This window comes from Neovison vison, chromosome 6 (assembly GCF_020171115.1).
Source record: "Neovison vison isolate M4711 chromosome 6, ASM_NN_V1, whole genome shotgun sequence".
NCBI lineage: Eukaryota > Metazoa > Chordata > Mammalia > Carnivora > Mustelidae > Neogale > Neogale vison.
In genome coordinates this window covers 177,711,175-177,735,891 of record NC_058096.1, presented here as the reverse complement: position 1 = coordinate 177,735,891, position 24,717 = coordinate 177,711,175, and the positions used below count along the sequence as shown (strand labels likewise).

At 42.5% G+C, this 24,717-nt stretch overlaps 1 protein-coding gene across 6 annotated transcripts in view; it reads left to right on the top strand.

Moving 5' to 3' along the window:
* The window catches only part of ITPR1 (inositol 1,4,5-trisphosphate receptor type 1), a 328,468-nt gene that overhangs the window by 140,880 nt on the left and 162,871 nt on the right, over positions 1–24,717 (top strand). For 3 of the 6 annotated variants that reach the window (XM_044253117.1, XM_044253115.1, XM_044253114.1), the window contains exons 12-22: positions 472–516; positions 4,666–4,820; positions 11,497–11,596; positions 12,912–13,072; positions 13,532–13,673; positions 15,589–15,747; positions 17,808–17,980; positions 19,588–19,707; positions 20,678–20,872; positions 23,064–23,315; positions 23,836–23,977. In XM_044253117.1, the coding sequence (XP_044109052.1) occupies positions 472–516; positions 4,666–4,820; positions 11,497–11,596; positions 12,912–13,072; positions 13,532–13,673; positions 15,589–15,747; positions 17,808–17,980; positions 19,588–19,707; positions 20,678–20,872; positions 23,064–23,315; positions 23,836–23,977 (1,644 nt within the window). The remainder of the gene's footprint in view (positions 1–471; positions 517–4,665; positions 4,821–11,496; positions 11,597–12,911; positions 13,073–13,531; positions 13,674–15,588; positions 15,748–17,807; positions 17,981–19,587; positions 19,708–20,677; positions 20,873–23,063; positions 23,316–23,835; positions 23,978–24,717) is intronic. The other 3 variants (XM_044253119.1, XM_044253118.1, XM_044253116.1) reach the window with 1 other exon arrangement.

Here is a 24,717-nt window from a genome sequence, read left to right as displayed (position 1 = left end):
TTTAAAATGAAGCCGTAAGGAGTTACAGACCCAGCCAGCCAGCTGTGAGAAATGTTGATTCAAGTTTTGCCAAAGATCAGTGGTGGTTGCATTATCTGTTATGTTCTGCAGTGAGTGTAAGTCTTGCCGGAGGCTATAAATTTTTTATTTCTGTCAAAAACTAAGCAGGATTATCAATGACTGGATACTCCTCTTTAATTTATCTCAGGGTTTTAACTGTTGCCTTGCTAGTAAACTTGTTGTGTTCTTCTGTCGACACTTGAGAGCCATCTTTTGGTGACTGGTCGATTGTCCCCTGTGTGTTGTATTCATGTGATATGTGTTGTGGCATGCTGGTCTCATGAGCAGAGGGAAGGGCCGAGTTTTTAGCTGTTCAGAGATGTTCACAGGCCTTGAAGTCTCCTGCAATTGGGGCCGAGTCCTGGAGAAATCAATGGATGTTTTAATTTCCTAATGATTCTTTTTCATCAGGTAGACCCTGACTTTGAGGAAGAATGCCTGGAGTTTCAGCCCTCAGTAAGTATGAGCAAGAGCCTTCTTGTCTCCATCTGGTAGGGTGAGGCCAAATGATCTGGAACCCCATTTAAGAACTGCCATTTGTCATTGAGTGATGGGGAAGGGGAAACCATAGGATGCCTTAAAAGAGGGTCTTGTTCTGTGCTTCCCTTGAGGGCAGTCATATCTTCCTCTGTTCTGATTGGTCCAGGACTAGCAGTGATGATGCTCCTTCTGTGTGCTTAGTCAAAGGGTTTCCACCTTTAAGTTGCAGAAGTTGATGCTCTCTTGGAATGCCCCTCGGTAAAAGACAGAGATGGCCCCTTAAGAATGAATATCTGATTGCTGTTGACCTCAATCTATGACTCACCCAGATTTTTTCAGGGAATGAGTGTGTGAGATGGATAGTGTCATTTAGAGGATGGAGGTCATACCTGAGGCAAGGTGCTCCTGACATTGGAGTAGACACTTGATTGTCTGACCATCTGTCCTTGCTTTCTGCAGACTCAGGAGTAGACTTTATAATGTAGTTTGGAATTTAATGCCAACACAATCCTTCTTTAGAAGCCATACGACCAATTAATGCTGCTTTGGGGGCACTTGGGGGTTGAATTGTCCACAAATATGTGTTAAAGAGGACAGTGGTACTGTTCTATGGAAATGACGACTCTCAATAAAGCCCTTCTCTTATACAGTGCTTCATTCTGGTCTAGGATTTTTAAAAAATGCAAATGGTTGCTACTCTGACATGGTGTGTTCATGTGATCATCTCTGGTGAATATGGTACGTGGTCCTGAGCTTACTTCTTTTTGACTCGGAGGGGGGCATAAAATTCTGGAAGAGCTCACAGGTTTTAAAGTGGATCCATGGATAAAGGGGTTTGGGCTGGAGATGACAGAATGCAGTTGTCTCTGGAAAGTCCAAATTCTGTGGAAAGGATGAACCTTGCAGTTACGCTTGGATGCAATGTTAGCTCTGGAAGGAGTGAAGAGGCATGCTAGCTGAGGGACTCACGTCGTGAGTTCCTGGACTTGCCGCCGGAGGTTATGTCTTTCCCAGTTCTTGAGGGGGCCGCTGCGGGTCCTGCTCCTTCCTTTTATCTTCCTTACTCTTACTGCCAGAGCTCATTTTGAGAGCTGCCTGCCTCATTGCCCGGCAGGTTGAGAGCACTGACCTGGTCTGACTTCTTGCCAGCGTGCAGTAAAGTCTTTGCCCAACATTGGTGTGTAGTGTTCACGTGACTGGTCTTCAGAGGCTTGGACTGGCGGGGGTGCCGTGTTCCATAGGGCACTTCTTGTCACTGCACCTTCTTTACTTTGAGAGACCCTGTGGGACTTGCCTCTAATGGCGTTAGCACCACCATTTGGGCTGAAACACAGAGTAATTATTATCCTCTCTGAGATGACTTCGAAGGAGAGCTGTGGCTTCTGCCTGTGAGACCTGACCCCCATTTGAACATTGAGCTGTATGAAGAATGGGGCTGCCCTCCTGGCCTGTTGATGGGTGTGGGGAGGTCGGGCATTTGTAGCACAGGAGGAAGAATGTAGTGATCCAAAAGCAGGGCAGGAGGAGAGGCAGAATTGGGTTTAAATAGCAGACCCTCCCTTTGCTTGAGCTGTGGGACTGAAGGAGCTACATTTTCCTCTCTGGCCCTCACTTCCCTCCTCTGTAAAAGTGGCGGAACTTCTTGTTATAATGCCCAAGTGAGCTGTGGAACCCAAGACGCAGCCCAAAGTAAGCGCTCAGCAAGGAGCATTTGTGTAGGTTGGACAAGATCATTAGCATTTTTAGTGCCTTTACATCCATCCATGAGTTCATCTGGACTGCGCAGAAGCTGTGTGAAAGGAGTTAGGGGAGATTTGATGATGTTTGTTGGACCGATGAGGAACCAGAGCATGGTCCTAACTCATCAGACCTGTCTTGGTTCAATCAGAGTTCAGTCATCTTTCTATTTTCTCCTGCTTCTCTGTGCCCTGGTGGTGGAATGTGCCAGCAGGCGTGGGTGCAGATCTAGACTGCATTGCTTTGGCTGCTTTGGATGTTGCCTGGGTGGCGGTCTTCATTTGGAGACCTGTCCCCAGGAGCCCAGTGGCCCATATGGACACCCTGAGCCACGCGGCCCAGCTCCTGCCTCTCTGGGGAAGGTGTTAGCATTGGGAGAGTCCTATACCCCTCACCTTCTTGTAGGCTGGGAAACTTGAGCAGGAAAGCTGGAGTTGGGAAAGCATGGGAGAGGAAACTTTGTTCTGCTCGTGGGTCATGTAGGTCCCCGAGACTGGCATCCAGTGCCTGTAGGAATCTCTGCCTGGAATCTTACTTAACTTGTTGAGCTTGTTTTTCTCAATTTAGCAGCACCCATGAGCTGCATTCTTTTTTTTTTTTTTAAAGATTTTTATTTATTCATTTAACAGAGAGAGATCACAAGTAGGCAGAGAGAGAGGAAGGGAAGCAGGCTCCCTGCCGAGCAGAGAGCCCGATGCGGGACTCGATCCGAGGACCCCGAGATCATGACCCAAGCCGAAGGCAGTGGCCCAACCCACTGAGCCACCCAGGCGCCCCATGAGCTGCATTCTTGACGCCAGAGGGAGAGAAAGGACAATCCCAGGCTGGCTCTCGTCTTACAGCCTGCTGTACATGTGCCTTTCCTCCCACTAGGTGGCAAACGCCGACTGCACACAAAGAATGCGAAGCCGCTGTCTTGCGGTTACAAGTCCAGGTACAGGCATTCCATGCAATTTTAATTTTTCTTCAGTGTTCCAGCAGGTCCGAAATTGAACTGCCAGCCTGTAGCTGAGCCGTGTGTCGCAAGCCAGAATCAGGTCAGGGCTTATTTTAAAGTGGTATGTGGAAGACTTTGCAGGTCAGAGTGGTTAGAAGAGGGCAGAGCTTTTCCTTGAACTGGGGTAGTTGGTGCTCTCCAGTAGATTCATCCTCGAGGGTAGAAACAACAATGAATTGCGGCTTTGTTTGGATGGTGCTATAAGGTATTAGAGGAGAGGGCATAGGGAGGAAGACACAGAGCTTCTGCGTATTAAAGGAAACCTTTGTATTTTCTTTCTTTCTCCCTCCCTCCCTCTCTTTCCTTCCCTCCCTCTCCCCTCATTCTCCCTCCATTCCCTTCTTCCTTTTCGCAAACAAAAGCTGGGGCTGCCCGATGAGCTAGAACAGACTATTGCCTGCAATCTTAGATGTCAGGCCCTGGAATTAACTTCTCTCATCCTCTCTCCTTGGCGTGTTAAACTTGATTTCCTTTTATCCATTGCCCAGTTGGAAAAGAGTCCGTGCCTCAGCCCAAGCCAAGCAAGTTAGTGACAAAGAAAATGTGATTCTTCCCAGTAGATACAAGTGGATGTTGTCTTCTTGCAAGGACGTTGAAAATGAAAAATAATCTCACATAGAGTGTCAGTGACGGGAGACACGTAGCAAAGCCTATGCGAGGACGTGACGGTCTAAGCATAATGCTTAAATCCACTCAGGCAGATGGGCTCTGGGGCCTACAGTGTGTTTTTATAGTTTCTCAGGAAAGCTTTCGTCATTGTTCATTAGTCTTAACTGTCAGAGATTTTCTTCAGCCTCCACTAAATCCCTTACATAGCAAGAGAGGCCCCTTTTTCCCTGAATTGTCGTCGGCAGTGCTCCTTGATTAATTATGAACTTTTTTTCAGGGCTAGTCTGACTTCTCAAATATTTTTCTTGGCCACCCTGGGATCTCTGCTTACGAATTCTTGGATGCAGGCTTATTTTATTTTACTTTTTCTCCTGGGAAGTAGATGTATCATATTATTATTGCTCGACCATTTAACTGTAGCTTCACACAATGACCCACAACCAAAGCCACAGGATGAGTTTTTCTCAAAGTGCTTCTTCTCTCTCCAACTACTGCAGACGGATGTGCCCTGTGGACTTCATCACCTCCCTAGCATTCTTTCCGTGGACATCTGTTACTGTAACCCTGCATTGTTTAAACATTTTTTTGCAACACAAGGAGGTAGAGTGTAAATATTCTTGGCGTGGGTGGCCGACTGTCCTCTTTCATGACTGCTCTGAAACTGCGGTTCTTTTCCTGCCAACTGCTGATGTTTCTTCCCTGTTCCTGTGGACTGTGCAGTGATTGTAGTGAGGGAAGGTCTGGCGTGCAGAATCCATGACTTGATGACTTTTCCTCCTCAGGTGGACCCTGATCAGGATGCCTCTCGAAGCAGGTTGCGAAATGCCCAAGAAAAGATGGTGTACTCCCTGGTTTCTGTGCCGGAAGGCAACGACATCTCCTCCATTTTTGAGCTAGACCCCACCACTCTCCGTGGAGGTGATAGCCTTGTTCCAAGGTATGATTCTAAAATGGCTTATCCTGAGTGGGTCAGAGCTGGTATATGGGACCTAATTGGGCTTCTTGGAATCCAAATCATCATTGCCTTTCTTGAAACTTTTGTAAAGGATTTGTTCTGGTTGCCCATTGGAATGGTGGCTGGTTTGTTTATGGCTCATTAGTTTTAAGTTCTCAAGAACCTAATTTATTTTTATTTATTTAATTTACTTTATTGAGGTGAACAAGTCAAATCATAAGCCTAAGTAGCTCCAATATGTCTGATTTCCTCTACTCGTGTCCTCATTTCCCAACTTGAGAGATCCCCTAAGTCAACTGAATAAACAATTGTAAAGAAATTCTGGGAAATGGAATATTTGTAGTTCATTGAGTATGTAGTGGAATATGAGAAGTCAGACCAGTGTTGTTTGGTTATTTTGTTAAATTTGACTCTTGGTTTGGTTGCACAAGGATGCATTTTGGTGGAGGGAATAACTGGACTCAAGTGGGATGAAAACTTGTGCTTAATACCCAAATCAGCCGCACTATTATCAATGACGGCTTACATTTACTGAATGCTGATTACATGCCATGTTCAATGCCAAGTGCTTTTATTTCTGTTACGTGATTTGATCGTCACAAACCCGCCCCTCCCCTCGCCTCCAGCTGTGAGCTAGGTGTTACTACTTGCCCTTCTATGTAGACGCCGAAGCTCAGAGAGTTTAAGCAACTCATCACACATCAGCCAGTCCCTTTGCAGAGCCCCAAATCTTAAACACTGAAGACAGACAGGGTTGTTGGGGGCAGTTCTCACTCTTCAGCACAGCATTGGTTAGCGGCAATCTCCTTGGCATCTGTAGGTTTTACACATGGCTCCTCTGACTACCACTTTGTGTTTTGTTATTCGTGTATGTCATTGCCGTGTCACTGTTCAATCTGTCGGTGAAACAGGAATGCCAGGTGGGTGCTCTCAGCAGTAGCAGAGATGCTTCTCTTGTGCTGTTGGATTGACGAAACGAGGACAGTGTCTGCATAGAAGAGATTTTACACTGCAAGGAGGCCTTCCATGGCCCTCCAGTTAAAGGGTTGCTTCGTTCTTAAACTCTGCTGGGTTGTTAATTCCTTGAGAATTGGGGGAAAGCTAGGATGTTCCTCTAGAAAATCTTAAGTATGTGCACAGCTTTGCATTCTCCAGGGTTGGAACTCCTGATTTAGATTGCCTTTTTCTTTTCTTTCTTTCTTCTTTTTTTTTTTTTTAAATAACAGATTTGTTGAGATCTAAGTCATATTCTATACAGTTCACCTAACATGCTCAGTTCAGTGGTTTTTAGGGGATGAGCAGAATCGGGCAGCTGTCATCACAGTTTTAGAACATTTTTCCCAAAAAAGAACACCATATCCTTTCTCCATCCCTCTCATTTCCCCATGTTCCACGTCCAGTCTTAGACTCAGCTGCGTCCTGTCTTTAGTGATCTTCCTGTTCCGGACATATCATGTAAATGTAACCTGGGATCTTTAGTGACTGGCTTATTTTACTTTCCTCCATATTATAGCATGTATTAGTACTTCATTTTATCTTATTGTTGAATAACATTTCATTATGTAGTTTTATCCCATTGTATTTATCCACTTATTTTTTCATATTTTTCTTAAAAGAAGGTTTAATGCCCATTCTTTAAAAACAAAAAACAAAAACGTTATCAGGGCACCTGGGTGGCTCAGTGGGTTAAAGCCTCTGCCTTCTGCTCAGGTCATGATCCCTGGGTCCTGGGATCAAGCCCCACATTGGGCTCTCTGCTCAGCAGGGAGCCTGCTTCCTCCTCTCTCTCTCTCTCTGCCTGCCTCTCTGCCTACTTATGATCTCTATCTGTCAACATTTTTTTTAAAAGATTTTATTTATTTATCTATTTGTTTGTTTAAAGTAATCTCTGTGCCCAACATGGGGCTCAAGTTCACGACCCCGGGATCAAGAATTGCTTTCCCAGGGCGCCTGGGTGGCTCAGTGGATTAAGCCGCTGCCTTCGGCTCGGGTCATGATCTCAGTGTCCTGGGATCGAGCCCCACATCAGGCTCTCTGCTCAGCAGGGAGCCTGCTTCCCCCTCTGTCTCTGCCTGCCTCTCTGCCTACTTGTGATCTCTCTCTGTCAAATAAAATAAATAAAATCTTTAAAAAAAAAAAAAAAAAGAATTGCTTGCCCTACTGACTGAGCCAGCCAGGCACCCCATATTTATCCACTTATTACCTGATGGTCATTTGGGTTGTCTGCCCTTTTTGGCTAATATGCTGCTGTGAACATTTGTGTACACATTATTGGGGAGGGGACATAAGGCTTCCTTCTCTTGGGTATAGATCTAGAAGTGGAAGAAGGGTACGTTATATGGTAACTATCTAACCTTCTGAGGAACTGCTAGACTGTTTCTCAACACAGATGCACCATTTTACATTCGCACCACCTGTGTGCGCGGGTTCCGATTTCTCTACATTCTCTCTCTCCAGTACTTGTTACTGTCTTTTTATGTGAGCCGCCCTGGTAAGTGTGAAGTGGCACTTCACTGTGGTTTTGATGTGCATTTCTTTGAGACCTAATAAGGTTCATTATCTTTTCATGAGCTTGTTGGCCACTCATGTAACATCTTAGAAAATTTTTTTTCCATTTGAAAAATTGCATTGTCTTTTTATTACAGAATTTTAAGTGTTCTTTATTCTAGATATAAACCTCTTACTAGGTATATGATTTGCAAGAATTTTCTCCCATTCTCTGGATTTTTTCACTTTCTAGATGGTATCTTTTGGATTAGAAAGGTTTTAAATTTTGTTGAAGTCCAATTTACCTATTTTTTCTTTGATTGCTTAAGTTTCTAGTTTCTTAAGAAAACCATTGCCCATTTCAAGGTCAAAAACAATTATGCCGATGTTTTCTTCTAAGAGTTTTATAGTTTTTGCTCTCTACTCTTAAGGTCTTTGACCCATTTTGAGATCCCTTTAAAATATGGTTTGTAGTATGGTACATTGATTTTTATGTTTAAGATTTTATTTATTTTGAGAGAGAGAGTGTGTACAGGGGAGGGGCAGAGGCAGAAGGAGACAGAGAATCCCAAGTGGACTGCACACTGAGCACAGAACCCCACACTGGGCTCAATTTGATGACCCTGAACTGGAATCAAAAGTCAGATGCTCAACAGACTGAGCCACCCAGGCACCCCAGTAGATTGCTTTTTAAAAGCTTTCTTTCTCATTGACTTGTTAACTAGATAAATACAGGTCTGTAGAACCCAATTGCATTTTAGTTTAAGTAAGTTTCCATATGTTGTGTCCTCTGTTCTGGTAGTGATTTAATGAATTTGGTTAAGTTCCCAGGAGATGAGGGAATGACATTTATATTAAATGCTAAACGTTTTAGTTTGCAAGGGATAGCGAAGAACAGGACCCTGTGATTTGTGATTTGACATCATTTTATTAGAAGGTGTCTCGTGACATTCCCTTGGCATGGGGAGTAAGGTGCTAGCTAGTTAACCATATTCCCCAATGGGTTGAAAATCCACTTGATCCTGTAGGAAGGGGGAAGTTGAGTCTAAGCTTTTAGGTCAGATGACCAAGCCACTTTGGCTGGTTAGAGACTGTGCTTCTATATCCACTTCAATTTATTTCTGTTTCTATGTTGGAAAACTCTTGGTGGATAGTTGTCCATAGGTAGATGGATTCTAAACTCTTAAATGAGGGAAGTCTTGTATTCACCATGGAAAAGTGTCCAGTATGGTCTACCAGTGTTAGTTAGCAGTTAGGATCTTGGACTTGGTCTTAGCTTTAAAAGTTTTTATCCATTTTTGCCTTTAACCAACAACCCAAGAGCCAGAATTGAATGGGCTCCTTATGCATTATTCCTGTGGAGAGGTAAAAAGCCTTAGGGGTAGTTTACTCATTTCCCTGCATCTTAAAGCTGTGCTAAATATTGCATGTTTGAAGATCAGAAAGTCTAAAGTAGATAAATGAATGTCTCTGAAATGATGTTAGCAAAGGAATTTTTGGGGTAGTCACTGGTTAAAAGAATCTTTCCAAGCCAAAATGAAAAGGATAATGGTAAATTCTGGATATACTAAACAAGATAATAAAATTATAATATATGTAAATTAGATGAATTAAATGAACTTTGGGAGAACATCCAGCTTTGTGGCTGTTTTGTAACTGTCCCGATCTCATGGCTTTTGTGTAAGGATTGGGAATGAGACTTGGGATGAACGGATATAATGCTCTTTGTGTCTTAAATATAATTTGGCCTAGAGCTTTATAGAATGTAATCATCCAATTAAAAGCTAAGCTCCAAGCTTTGGTTATACTTTGAAACTAAGAAAATGATTCCAAGCCACTCAGAAGAAAAAGAACTGAAAATCTCTGTCAGATTTCTTGTTCCTGTTGTTTCATGTATATTCATTCTAGTTTACATAAAAATTGCTAGTGTTGCCCTTACTTATAGTGTTCAGGGCAGTTAGAATGAGGGAAAGCAGAAGGCAGAGAGGATGTCCTAAAGACAGTTGTCTGGTTTGATGCTGTCCCTGCCCTCACCTCTTTTCCATGTCTGTACCATTGCTGTAAATTCCTCTTAACGCAAGTTATGTCTGTGGTCCCTTAACTGCCCAGCCCCAACAGTGTTCAAAGTTCCAACTCAGGGTTTCTGTAACAAAAAACTATCATGATTTTCTGAAGCCTCATTGATATCTTCTAAAAGTCCTTCAGTACTTACCTTGACTGTCTCCCAACTTAATGCTTTTTTTTTTTTTTTAAAGATTTTATTTATTTATTTGACAGATCACAAGTAGGCAGAGAGGCAGGCAGAGAGAGAGAGGGGGAAGCAGGCTCCCTGCTGAGCAGAGAGCCTAATGCGGGGCTCGATCCCAGGACCCTGGGACCATGACCCGAGCTGAAGGCAGAGGCCTTAACCCACTGAGCCACCGAGGCACCCCAACTTAATGCTTTTTAATGTGCATTTCCCATTACTTGCTTTTGTTTGGTATTCATTGATCTTGTCTCACTAGTGTGGTAGGTTCCTGATGTAAGAATTATGCCACTATTTCTACTACTTTCTTAAAGCAGATGGAAAAACACTGTAGAATTGTCCATGCTCACTATCAAAAGCAAAAACAAAAATGTGTTAATGTCACAGAGAGCAAAGAAGCAAATAAAAATTACATAAAATTTAAGTATTGAGAGATAACCACTGTTAACATTTATGGTTTATTATGGTTATAGTTTGAGACAGGTCTCTGGGCACACAGCTAACATGTATATAATTTATCATAAATAGAATTATAAACTATTTTTAACATTTTTTACTGGGGATATTCTGTACATATTTCCAAGTATATATGGATTATAATCACTTTACCTTGTTAGTATTCTACTGCATGTGCTACACAGTTAACTAGTCCACTGTTGAGACTTTGGGTTGTTTGCAGTTTTTCACTCTTGTGAGTATTGTTTTGTTAAATGTTTCCATGCCCCACTTTGTACTTGTGCTGTCGTTTTAAGTGAAAAAAAAAAAATCTAAAAATGGCATTGCTGGGTGAAAAGGTAGATACATTTTACATGTTTTATAAAGTGCCAGACTCCCTTCCAGAGTTTTACCTGTTTACACTCTCACCAGGAGTGTGAGGAGAGGTTATTTCCCTAAGCTCTTGTATATACTGGGTTATCTCAGTCTCCAAGATTTCTGGACTGTGGTAGAGTAAAGTGATATATAGTTTTAATTTATATGAATTGTATACTAAGGAGATTGAATGTATACTTTCAAGTTTATTGTCCATTTATACCACATTATTATATTACTGGCTTATGTCCTAGTCTCATTTTCATTTCCAGTATTTATGTTCTTACTCATTTTAAAGATCTCTTTATAAATGCAGATTAATAACCTTTTTAGGCTATGTGGTATTCTTTCATTTTCCCAGGTTGTCCTTTTTCTTTCAGCTGTTCCTGATTTTTTTTTATTTGTTTGTTCTTTTTTTTTTTTTTTTTTGCTTTACAGAAGATAAAAAATTTAAACTGTATTATAAGATGTATCCATCTTTGACTTTTAAAACTTAAAAAACTTGTATGTTCCTATGTGCTTTAGAGGATTTCCCTACCACAAGATTATTAAATATTAACTCATATTTTATCCTAGTAATTTTAATTTTTTGATTTTTATTCCATATGAAAATTTCAAATGTTGCTTTATCAACTTTCATGATCTGCATTAATATATACTCAGGAAGGACTTGTTGTTACTCTGTCTCCTACTCAGTTTGTTCTGAGATACTCATTTAGAAGAATGATCTTATATTTAGAGATACAAATATCCCAATGTTAGAATCCTTAGGAATGATTTCTTTCTTTCTTTTTTTTTTTTTTTACTATCATTTTTAAAACTATTAACATTATGGACTTTGGGGAGGGCATGTGCTATGGTGAGTGCTGTGAATTGTGTAAGATTGATGATTCACAGACCTGTATCCCTGAAGTGAGCAAAGGAATGATTTCTTATTATAAATATATCAGAATATATCTCAGTAGCCATTTGCTTCTCAGTCTATATTTTCTAGTGTATGTAACAAAAACCATTTGGATACCTTTTTATTTTGATAGAATATATTCTAGGCCAGTGGCTATAGAGAACCTAAAAATTCCTATGCTGCAAATCCTTTTTTATCCCCCCCCTCTTTAGAAACTCCTATGTCCGGCTTAGACACCTGTGCACTAATACCTGGGTTCACAGCACAAATATCCCTATCGACAAGGAAGAAGAGAAACCCGTGATGCTGAAAGTAAGTCCTGGAACTTGGCTGCCTCCTTTGGTCTTGTGGTCCCTAATGAAAGGGCTCCTTTGAAAACTGATGGAAGGGTAGAGACTGTGTTTTCTTGGTTTGGCCAGTGTGTGGTCATGGAAAAACTTGAATGCAGTGAAAGAATTCTCTCCAAGGGACCTGGCTAAAGCAAGCCCAGGCTTTTTGAAATAAACAGAACTTTTTTTAATTCCATGGCTTTTGCCCTAAAGGTTGAGCAATTGTCTGGATTTCATGTTGGTCTGAAGGATCATTTTTGGCTGGGGGAATGTTTGCTTGTGCCTTGAGGCACATCAGATACCTAGTCAGTTTTCCCCAATCTTTATTATTTCTTTATCTCTCTGTGTACTTAAATATACTTTTATTTTTTGAAAGTTCTCTCAGCCCCTTTAATTTCTCTCACTGAATCCCCTTCCCCTTCACTACCTTCTCCAGGGTCATAGAGCATAAATTCACAAACACAGACTTTGTTTTTAAAAAATGAAATGATACTCTCATTTTTTTTTAAAGATTTTATTTATTTATTTGACAGACAGAGATCACAAGTAGGCAGAGAGGCAGGCAGAGAGAGAGAGAGAGAGGGAAGCAGGCTCCCTGCTGAGCAGAGAGCCCGATGTGGGGCTTGATCCCAGGACCCTGGGATCATGACCTGAGCCGAAGGCAGGGGCTTAACCCACTGAGCCACACAGGTGCCCCTGGTACATTGTCTACCCTTATAATACTCAGAGTAAATAATTACCATTTTGCTCATTTGCTTTTTCCTTATGTGTTTATAAGCATATTTTTAAGTTACAGCAGTCTTAATATGCTTCCTTTAACAAATGAAGGTATAAATCGATACCAGAGCCCATTTTCTGCCTCACACTTACCCACAGTAAGAATCTCCAGAAGTAACAACTGTTAATGATTTGGGGTACTTCCTTCCAGATGTTTGTCTATGTCTAGTTAATTTTAAATGCAAGATAGCTTCAGCTCTTTGGATAGCCCAGTGTCCCGTAAGTATAGTGTTTTGTTTTTTTGTGTGTTTTTTTTTCATTTTATTTTATCTTATTTATTTATTTGACAGACAGAGATCACAAGTGGGCAGAGAGGCAGGAAGAGAGAGAGGAGGAAGCAGGCTCCCTGCTGAGCAGAGAGCCCAATGTGGGGCTCGATCCCAGGACCCTGGGATCATGACCTGAGCCGATGGCAGAGGCTTTAACCCACTGAGCCACCCAGGTGCCTCAGTATAGTGTTTGATTAATGTGTTCCTCTCTCAATCCAAGAGACAGTTCCATAAAAACGTTCTGCTTTTCAGATCGGCACCTCCCCTGTGAAAGAGGATAAGGAAGCATTTGCCATAGTTCCAGTTTCCCCTGCGGAGGTTCGGGACCTGGATTTTGCCAATGATGCCAGCAAGGTGCTGGGTTCCATAGCTGGGAAGCTGGAGAAGGGCACCATCACCCAGAATGAAAGAAGGTAGGGCTTCAGCAAGAGCCAGACGCACTCATCCTCAGCCACTGTGGACTTTTTTAATCCCTTGCTTGCAGAAAGAGAAAAATGCCCACTCTGAACAACCTTGTATGAAAGGAGCAGGCCTTAGCATTTATATGTGGCTTCAACTTGTGGTTTTCAAAAACCACATTCACTTCTTTGAAAGTCTCTAAAGTTGAAAAGACTGATCTATCTCCAGTTTGGGGCCTGTGTTACTCTGAAATGAAATTTGATGGCTCCTATTTTATGAAGATGGTTATCCTTTTGTGAACGATAGTGTGCATTTTACTCTTTCTGGTAATTGGTTGTCACCAGCAGGGAAATTGGGAAGAATGGATCCACTTGGGTTTAACTACCTCATTAGGCCTGAGTCTCCCAAGGTGACGCTTCCAACCTATTGGACGTTAAACATTTCCCGTCTCTAATTGCTTCTTTACCCCTAAGGTCTGTAACCAAGCTGCTGGAAGACTTGGTTTACTTTGTCACCGGTGGCACTAACTCTGGTCAAGATGTACTTGAAGTGGTCTTCTCCAAGCCTAACAGAGAACGGCAGAAGCTGATGAGAGAACAGAATATCCTCAAGCAGGTTTGTGAGATGCGAGGTACTGGGATCTTTGTAAGACATCGGTGAGATCCCTGCTCTTACACAGGGATGTGTGTGGTTCCCACCTGGAAGGCTTGATCTACGGACTTTTGGAGAAAACAGACTTGAAGCTTGTAGAGCAGTTTTGAGTTCAGAACAGTAGCGAGCGGAAAGCACAGAGTTTATGTGTACTGCCGGTCCACACACATGCATAGCTGTACCCATCATTCACATGTGCCACTGCAGCGGTCCATCTCTTACAGTTGGTGGACCTGCATTGACACATCCTAGTCCCCCCAAATCTGTAGTTTACATTAGGATTCACTCTTGGGTGTTACATACTCACTCTTTGAATGTAGGCAAATATATAATGACATCCATCAGTATAGTATCATGCAGAATATTTTCACTGTCTTAAAAATCCTCCATACTCTGCCTATTCATCCCTCCCTCCCCTCAGTCCCTGGCAGTCACTGAACTTTTTATTGCCTCCATTGTTTAGCCTTTTCTAGAATGTCTTATAGTTGGAATCTTACAGTATGAGGCCTTTCCAGACTGTCTTCATTCACTGAGTAATATGCATCTGAGGTTCCTCTGTGTCTTTTCATGACTTCATAGCTCAGCTCAGTTGAAAATGCACTCGTTGAATCTCAGTCTGTGAGAATTCATCTGTTAGGAACTCCAAGAAAAGTTCATTTGACTACTTATTTTCATTAAAAATAATGGGTGCTATGTGACTTTAAGGTTATTTCACATGTCTGGGAGAATTGGAGTATTTGATAAATAGGGAACTATATATGAATGAGTAAATGGCTTCTAGGACATATGTAGATAGTATTATCTGGCATAAATTTACATAAACTGGTATAAAGACAAATGACAGGGAGGTGGGTGACAAGAGTAGATGAAGTTCACAGAAACGCATACCGGATAGTTCTTTAAAACTATATGTTAGCTATATGTATGGCTTGGAAATTCCTGGCCACTAAACCCCAAAGAAAAACATATTAGTTACTAGTCCTACAGTTCTCCATAGGAACTTGGGATTTGAGACTCCTTTCTCCTGTCAGTTGATGACAGACAAAATTTATTAACACTCCATCCTGTTTCAACAAGGAGTTCCCATCCAAGAATAAATTATATCCAGCTGTTTCATGGGATGACTCCCAGATTAGACCTCTGGCTCCGTGCCAGTGCTCATTTTCCAACACAGTAGTAGTTCTTTGAGGGGCCAGAATGATCGAATTCCATGGCAGATCCCTTCGTTGAGCACTGTATTTATACAATTGACAGTTATTATCCCCTTATATCCTTAGGACCCCTTTGGGAGCTGGGTGGTATTCTTTCCTTTTTACTGAGAAGAAAACCAGGAGTTACCTCGACTGTCCTTTATACCACTAGGGTATAATATAGGGACTGTGATTTCAACTGAGAATCTGGCAATTACAGAGTCTGTACTTAAAAAAAAAAAAAAAAAAAAAAGATTTTATTTATTTATTTGACAGAGAGAGAGATCACAACAAGTAGGCAGAGAGAGAGGAGGAAGCAGGCTCCCCACCCAGCAGAGAGCCTGATGTGGGGCTCGATCCTAGGACCCCGAGATCATGAACTGAGCAGAGGTCTTAAGGCAGAGGCTTAACCCACTGAGCCACCCAGGCGCCCTGAGTCCGTACTTTTAACCATTGCCCTACACCGTACTTGCAAGTGTGTAAGGACCAGTTAGGTCCAGGTGGCCTGAATTCAGTGAGTAGCCAGTCCCAGTTGGTGGATTGCATGTAATGTTCAAGTTATTGATGTTGATCTAGAGAGAGTTGCCAGGGCAGTCTGGCCACCCGTGAGGTTAGATTAATTTGAGACAGAGGGCTAGCCGTTAGCACTCTAAATGATGGCGGTGTCTGTTCTTCCTTCTCACAATCAGATCTTCAAGCTGTTACAAGCCCCATTCACAGACTGTGGTGATGGCCCCATGCTGCGTCTGGAGGAGCTCGGGGACCAGCGGCATGCCCCTTTCCGACATATCTGCCGGCTCTGCTACAGGGTCCTGAGACACTCCCAGCAAGACTACAGGAAAAACCAGGTTGGGATTTGGGACTGACTGAAGTTCATATACATGCCTCATGGTTATAAGTCTTATATCTGTTGTTACTTAATTGCTAAAGAACAGTTTACTAAGTTTCCTTGCTTAGCAAGGAAATATATTTTTGCAAGCCTGAGAAAAAGAGAGTCCTTAAGAAAGATATCAAGAGAAGTCCCCTTCTGTAGCCACCTTTCAGTGAGTTTGTTTGTTTGTGTTTGGGAACATTGGTATTGCATTTCTAGTGTGTTTTTTTTTAAGGTGCTTTACCTTAAGGTTCAGGGAAATGATTGCATGTGTTTATATTAAAGGTAGAGCAGAATTTTTTTTCTTCTCGCTCCCTTCTATATCCTCCATGTCTGCTGGTAACTTTCTCTTTATTTTGGTTTTGGCTATGTTTTATGACATCCGAAGCTCTTGTGAATGTCATGGCACTGTCTATATTATCCTCTTCCCATAAAATAAATGTTCTAACCTCTCTGAGGGTTCCCATCAATTTGAGATTTTAAGGAAACCTGTGAACTGTATTGTCACATTTAGTAGTTCTCTAAATGGGACTAATGCTGTCCCCCAGGAAATACTTGGCATTGTCAAGAGACCCTTTTGACTGTCACCACTGGCATCTAGTGGACAGAAGGAGTATCCAGAACGCACAGGACATCCCCCGACAAAAAACAGTCATCCTGCTGAGGTTGGGGAGCCCTGCCCTTGGTGACATAAATTGCTGTAGGCACACAGAGGGCACTTGGGATAACCTTGAATCCCGGTCTCTGCATTGGGTTACAAAAGGCCTTGGTTGGTAAACTTTTGACGGCCACGAACCCTGGCCTTGAAATTTAAACTTCTCTCTGTAATAAAAAGTTTCATGTGTTGTCGTGAAGACAGTGTTTAAATGGAGGCGATGCTCCAAAGTATCACAAAGTATCAGAGAGAACCTTGTGAACAAAACGGTGAGCTTGTGACCTGGCCTTTGCTACTGTTGAGATCGAAAATACCCTGTACCTGTGAGGCTGTGTTCCTCAGTGCGGACGGCTGGTCCTTGAGTGCTCTGGTGGCTTTAAATCCACCTGCAGTACACTGACACCATCCTGGAATAGCGCAAAGAGACTCTTTTCTCCCTCTTCAGATGAGGTCACACCAGAGCCTCTGGTGTCTGCCCATACATTTTGTTTGTACATGAAGACACGCAACAGTCCCTCTCGCTTTGCTTGTTGTCTGTAGAGTCTCTGCCACTTGGCAGGAGGTCCCTGAAGGCTGGCGATTTCCCGCACGTGCACCCTTATTGAGCATGGGCTGAAAAGGGGTCAGTGTCCCCTGTGGACACCCTGAGTAGTTTTTAGGATTTTAGAATTAATTAAAAAAAAATTAAGCCAAGTTTCAAGGGCTTTTAGTACTTTCAGTAAGCAAACAGTCTGTCTTGGGAAGGGATATATCTTTGGCTAGAAACAAACAAACATGTGCAAGAGGCTTCCCCGAGTTCTCACGTATTTTTATGGAACATCACGTCTGGTCCCCCAAGAGAGAAGCCAGGGATGTTTTTGTACGTTCTGTGAATCTGACTGATGGGCTTAGGTATTCCTCACTTGATCCTGCTACCCATTGGCTATAGGAATGTATTTTCACCCTGGATACAAAAAACAGGATGGGGTGGTATTGTTCTAAATATCTAGGTAGGCTTAAGTGTGTTTATTCAGCAGCACAGGCAGTAAGGCACAGTTAAAGCCTCTTGAATTAGTAATAAAATCAGAGCTGAAAAACAGCTTTTGACCTTTTAGAGAAATAAGTCACCACATTAATATTTATACTGTGCACTTAATAAAATGCCCATCTGTACATACAGGATAATTTGCTTAATTACATTTGTGCGGCAGGTTTAGTAAAATGAAGGATGTGGGCGCGTGTGCAGCTGGTGTCCTAGATTAGAAAGTTGTGGAAAGATGCTCCACTAGGATTTCCCTTATGAATGATAATTCTCATCAGGGACTGTTGCTACTTTCCTTGGTTTTGGGTTAACCTTAATACCTTTCATTGTCCCTGCTGACCTCTCTTTTCTTCCTTAAAAGGAGTATATAGCCAAGCAGTTTGGCTTCATGCAGAAGCAGATTGGCTATGATGTGTTGGCTGAAGACACCATCACCGCCCTGCTTCACAATAACCGAAAACTCCTGGAAAAACACATCACCGCTGCTGAGATCGACACATTTGTCAGTCTGGTGCGGAAGAACAGGGAGCCCAGGTGAGGCGGAAGTGGGCCTGGTCAGCAGAAGGTATCCGGGCATCGAAGTTGCAGTCACTGAGCTAGTCATTGTGTTTTGGGCTAGGTTTCTTTTTTGAGGGTTGCCAGTGACGGATTTCAGTTAGGCCAGTTTTGAGAGGCCCTTGGATGAGTAGTCAAAAAAACATGGTATTGGAATAGACCTTTTGGTGGAATCCTAGCTCTGGCATTTACCAGCTGGGTGACCTTCGCTTTCCCCTTGAGCTTTAATTTCTTCTATGCTAAATGAATGGTTATGAAAATTGAATGAGAATAAATGCCTGGGAAGTTGCCTGGTACTTAGTCCTTGCATAGTAAATGACAGTTTCGGGCCACTCCGTCCCAGCTTAGCACCCTGATTTGCAGTTAGAACACCTCCCCAAATATTAGTAAGAGTCTTTTGCAAACTTAGCTGTTGCTTGACTATTTTTATTTAAGTTGTAGTTCCATCTTTCCTCATTTCTATAGCTCTCCCCCCTTTTTACTCTCTTCCCTCTTCTAATTAAGATCCACAACATCAGGGCACCTGCTTGGCTCAGTGGGTTAAGCCTCTGCCTTCCGCTTGGGTCATGGTCCCAGGGTCCTGGGATGGAGCCCCGCATCAGGCTTCCTGCTCAGCAGGGAACCTGCTTCTCTTTCTCCCTCTACCACTTCCACTCCCACTTGTGGTCTCTCTCTCTCTCTCTTGCTCTCTCTCTCATAAATAAAATCTTTTTTTTTTTTTAAGATTTTATTTATTTGAGAGAGAGAGTACAAGCAGGAGGAGTAGCAGAGGCAGAGGGAGTAACAGGCTCCCCACTGAGCCCGGAACCTGATACAGGGCTTGATCCCAGGACCTTGAGATCATGACCTAAGCTGAGGGCAAACGATTAACTGATTGAGCCACCCAGATACCCCTAAATAAATAAAATCTTTAAAAAAGGGGGGGGTTCCACAACATTTTTAGGAGAAGTGGGAAATAGTTTACAATATAGGTATTGTGAATGGTCACACGGGAAAACTGATAATGTTGTTGTAAAATGACTCCTCCCACCCATGAGGATAAATAACGTTTGCGGAGCATTCTCATGCACGAGGGAGTGAACTAAGTCAGCATTTGCCATGAATTATCTCACTTAATTCTCAGGGCAGTTCTCTGAGGTTATGCATTACCCTCTGCTGTAGATGAGAAGAGTGGAGCACAGTGAGGTCCGGACATTTCTCCAAGTCACACTGCCTATCAGAACATAACTAAGGAGAACCAAAGCAGGGATTCCAGCTGGGGCACTCGGGCCTCCGAGCCCTTCTCTGCCTCTCTGCTGCCCCTCCTCCTCCCCCATGGCTCCCTTATGTGACCTTCCTTGTCTCGTTCTTTCTTTGCATTTTTGCCTCATCACTTCTTTGTCTGCCCCAGCCACTGCCGTCTTTCTTCTCTTGCGGTTACTGGGTTTCTGGTGGTGCTGTAGACACTGGCCCCAAAACCGAAACCGTCTGTGATTTCTTTGGTCCAAGCTCTGTTGGATCTGACCCCTTGCAAAGAGTTGGGCTCCGAAAGTCAAACCTCTCCCTAGTTATGGAAAATGTCTTGTTTGCTTTCTATCTCTTGACAGATTCTTAGATTATCTCTCTGACCTCTGTGTGTCCATGAACAAATCGATCCCAGTGACCCAGGAACTGATATGCAAAGCCGTGCTGAACCCAACCAATGCCGACATCCTGATTGAGACCAAGTGAGTGGCAATCTTGGGACTTAAGATTCCGATGAGAGAGGGATTTAGGTAGAGAATGTATGGCTCAGGGGAGGCCTGCACTCCTGACGAATAGAACTTAACTCTTTGACTTTTTCAGACTTGCTCTGAAGTCAGATGGGCTGGCATGAGATCGTTCTGAGCCAAAGATCTTGGATAGGGATATTAAGTTTGCTTTTGGAGTGGCCTTCTCTGCACTTACTTTGCACACTGGTTGAAAACCAATATGTATTCACCAGAGAGCATTTTGCACTCTTGTTTTCATCCTTAAAGTTCTTTAAGTACGATAATCAGTTTTAAAATTTAAAGGAGGTAATTCAGTGGTGATACTAAGACACGGTAGGGCTGAGCTTTTTACATCATCACTGTTCAAAAAGTGGTTAGTGGTACATAGAAACTTCAGTAACTGTAGTGATTCACTTTTAGCAAGAGAACAGTTTTCCTGATAAGTACCTTGCCCATAATGGGGCAAATGTGGGAAAAATAAGTCAAAACAAAACTGCAAACTCGGGCCCTGAACTAGCGATTCTTTTGTTTGTTTCTCACGCATAACTTAGTTTTGGGCTTGGGCTGATGCAGCTTGAGCATTTCAATATTTGGGCCTGAATAATTGTCACGGGGGACTGTCCTATTAATTGAGGAGCATTTGGGGCCTCTACCCAGTAGATGTCCCACTCCGTTGGGACAAACAGAAATGAGAACATGTCTGCTGACATTGTCTCCTTGAGATGGGACAGGGCACGCAAAACCACCCTGCTTGAGAACCGCTGGGATAAAGTATGTGAAGAAGTTAATGTTTGGCTCTTTGTGATTCTGCTGCCGAGGGAAACACCGGTTTTCATTTTATGTTTACATTGAGAGTGTGGCTAGATTGCCGTATATTGCTGTAGTCGCACTGGCAGTAGCGAGGATTTCAGCATAATGAGTTTTCCCTCTTACTCTTATTGTCCAGGTTGGTTCTTTCTCGTTTTGAATTTGAGGGCGTTTCCACTGGAGAGAATGCTCTGGAGGCAGGAGAAGATGAAGAGGAGGTGTGGCTCTTCTGGAGAGACAGCAGCAAGGAGATTCGCAGCAAGAGTGTCAGGGAACTGGCACAGGATGCCAAAGAAGGACAAAAGGAAGACCGAGACGTTCTCAGCTACTACAGGTGACAGGGGTCCCGCCAGGCTCGGTTTGGGGTGCCCTGAAAAGAATTGAGGGGAAGTTCATTGCTTGTTGGTCGATGGCTCCAAGGAACGACAAGTTGTCCCCTGTCTAGCAAATGCTGTGTATTGTAGGAGTTGGGAGTGTAAGGTTTGGTTGATACTTATGTAGTAAGTTGATTTCCAGATACGACCAAGGCGACCGAAGAATTAGTGCTTGTACCAGCCCCTGGTTACCATTTCCCCTTAGCAGCATAAGACATATGTGCATATCGTAGGAGCTAGGAGTCAGACTGTACAGTCAGACTGCTCGGGTTCAAATCCTCACCTTCCTACATACGAAGTTTTTGACTGTGGTCGAGTTACATACCTCTGTATGCCCCGGTTCTTTAATCTGCAAAATAGAGACAATAGTGCCAACTTCCTGGAACCTTTGACAGAGCTAGGAAAGGAGTATGTGTATTCACACATATATGCATATTTATGTACACACACACATATATCTATGTTCTCTGTCTGTACAAATATATAATGAAACTGTGAGTGCACATCAGTACTTCCAATTCCATTCCAACACGCACGGGGTTATTCTGGGCTTCACCTTCCTGTGTGCGTGACTCCATCCTGTGACAGAGCAGCCTGGCTGGCCTTTGCTCTGGTGGATACCTGTTTGCTCACTGTCCACCTCTGCCGGTCACCTTCTTTAGCCCCAGAGTTGCCCCGGGCCCAGCTTTAAGACCTGTGGACCCTGCCACCTCAGGGAAGGCAATGGAGAGGAAAAGGGTGGGGGGAAGAGCCACTTCAAAGAATAGAGAAGGGAAGATGGCAAAGTTCTCATGGCATTTTTTTTAAATAAGTAAAACTTGGCAGTTACGGCACTCTGTTACCTCTTGCATTCCTTTCTCCTCCCTCCCATTTGTGTCTTTGGTGCGCACCCCTCCACATTCTCAGTGTGTTCATATTTTACTACATTAGTATGCAGTCCTAACAAATAGGATTTTGCCTGTTCCTAGAAATGTATGTAAATGGTGCTGTACTGAATAATGGATCCATTATGAAACCTGCCTGATAGATTCTGTGTTGCTTCTGAAATGTGTTCATGTTAATGGAGGTAGATGTGTCTAATTTCAACAGCTGAGCGGTATTCCTTTTTATGACGCCACGTTTACCTTGCTCTTTGATATTCCATTGTATGCCACAGTTTAGCCTTTCATGTTGGGGGACATCCTTATTCAAAAGTGTGCATATGAGTAAGAGTTTCCATTTCGTATCAGGAGTGGAATTGGCGAGGACGCATATTTTAAAACTTCACTCAGCAATCCTAGATCAGATATTTTGGCACACACACTCACCAGTTGTAAATGAGAACTTTGTTTCTCCTGGTCTTTGCTAATTCTGAATATTGCAATGCACTTTAATCTTTGCTGATTTTATAAGCATGAAATAGAATAATATTTTAATCTGCATTCACTGGTATCTGGTGAGACTGAGAATATTTTCAACTAGTGGTTATTAATAGCAATGGGGTTTTAGATTGGAAGCTAGTATTTGGCACTTTGGATGCTAGTGGCTTGCTATTTCATGTCAGAAGTTCTTTACTCTTTTAATGTTTGAAATGTCTTCTCCTGAGGGTGAATGTGAAAGGGTGCTTCCATGGTCCAGTATGGAAGGTGACAAAGATGACATGTAGTTGGATGAGGAAGAAAGCATAAGACATTATAAGGAGTCCCCTACCTTGCACACCATGGTTTTCATGTAGAAATCACAGAGTAGGCTTATATGAGATAAGATCCTAAGAGTATTACAGAATTTCTAACTAGACTCCACATGGGAGATATCTTTAACATTTCCTACATGGTCTTTATATGCTGTATTAAAAAACAGCTGAAGAAATATTACATTTCAAATGCGTGTCTATTTTTCCCCATTTATTTCGTAAAATAAACAAGGCCAAAATGGAATCAAGTAGTCATGTAATTACTCCCAACTCAGCAGGGTGGACATGTAGGACTAGTGGTGTAGCTTGAACTGTTTCTTTATTGGAGCCATTTGAGTGTGTCGATATCTAAGTTCAGGAGGCCAAATGACCCTCTTATGAAAGTTGGGGATATCTCGACTGTCCTGCTGTGAATTTCCATTCATCCTCAATGATTTCTGATTTCTTCATGTAACTTCTTATTTTTTCTCTTTCTCCAGGTATCAGTTGAACCTCTTTGCTAGGATGTGTCTGGACCGCCAATACCTGGCCATCAATGAAATATCAGGCCAGCTGGACGTTGATCTCATTCTCCGCTGCATGTCTGACGAGAACCTGCCCTATGACCTGAGGGCGTCCTTCTGCCGTCTTATGCTTCATATGCACGTGGACCGAGATCCCCAGGAACAAGTCACGCCCGTGAAATACGCCCGCCTGTGGTCTGAGATTCCCTCGGAGATCGCCATTGACGAGTGAGCCTGGCTCCTTCTCCCTGCTAAGACCTCATGCTGTTTTAAGACCTCATAATGTTTTGTGACATGGTAGACAAACCACTTACGGTCAGGTTAAGTCTAGTTAAATCACAGAAGCCAAGTGAAGCCTTTTTTTTTTTTTAAATTAAGCTTAAAATTAAAAAGTGTGTGGCAAATCTTTTTTTTTTTTTGAAGAATACAAAGATGGCATGATTATATTTTTTATGTCTTGTCACTTTTTTTTAATTCAACAAATATGTGTTTCTACTTGGTGTCAGTCTTAAGTGAACCAGCCAGAACACTATCTCTACACTAGTGGGGAAAAAGATGCAAACAAGATAAATGATTCCATATCTTGATGATAGGTGCTAAGGAGGAAAAAATAAAGTAAGGACCAAGGGTGGGATACGAGGTGTTGGGAGGGCTTCTGGGCTTCTTGGCTTTGTGGCTGGAGCAGCTGGGGAAGCTTGAGTGCAAAGATCTTGAAATGTGATTTCCTTTTCTTTTCCTTTTCTTTTAGCTATGACAGTAGTGGAACTTCTAAAGATGAAATTAAGGAGAGGTTTGCACAGACCATGGAATTTGTGGAGGAGTATTTAAGAGATGTGGTTTGTCAGAGGTTTCCTTTCTCTGATAAGGAGAAAAATAAGCTTACCTTTGAGGTAACTCATGATGAAATGATCTGTATGTTTTATCTGCTTTTCTTTGGTCATTTTTCCATTGGGTAAATAGAAAATATTTTAGCATGTGGTGATTTCTATCCTGAGACTCTCGTTTGATAATAAAAAGGAATTCAGCTCAATTTTATTCCAGAATAAAATAGAACTGTTAACCAGTCACTTGGCTTAATGGTAGTTAAGTTCTTAGAAGTACTCAGGGCAAATTGTATCATCGGAAATGGTAGTATATATACTCTGTACATTATATTAAAAACTGCAGGAAAGGGTGCCTAGATGGCTCAGTCAGTTGGGCGTCTGCCTTTGGCTTGGGTTGTGATCCCAGAGTCCTGGGATCGAGCCCTGCATCAGGCTCCCTCTCCCACTCCCCCTGCCTGTATTCCATCTCTTGCTGTGTCCCTCTGTGTCAAATAAATAAATAAAATCCTTAAAAACAAACACAATGAAAAAAGAAAAAAAAACACTGTAGGAAAGAAACAGCCTCTGCTTGAGATCTATCACAGATGAATCATTTGAGGTACATAAATCCTTGTTACCATTGAGTTAAAAATGTTTCTCTTTGAGACTTTCCTTGTGGAGAGTTCTATTTCTGAGGATTACAGTGTTGTTACCTGTATTCTCTTTGGCTATAAGGTGGCTAGTCCTGTATTATCTTTGGGTAGCTGCACAGACACATGATTAGGTTACTTATTGAAATAGGTCAGGAGCTTGGCAGTTTTTTGTTT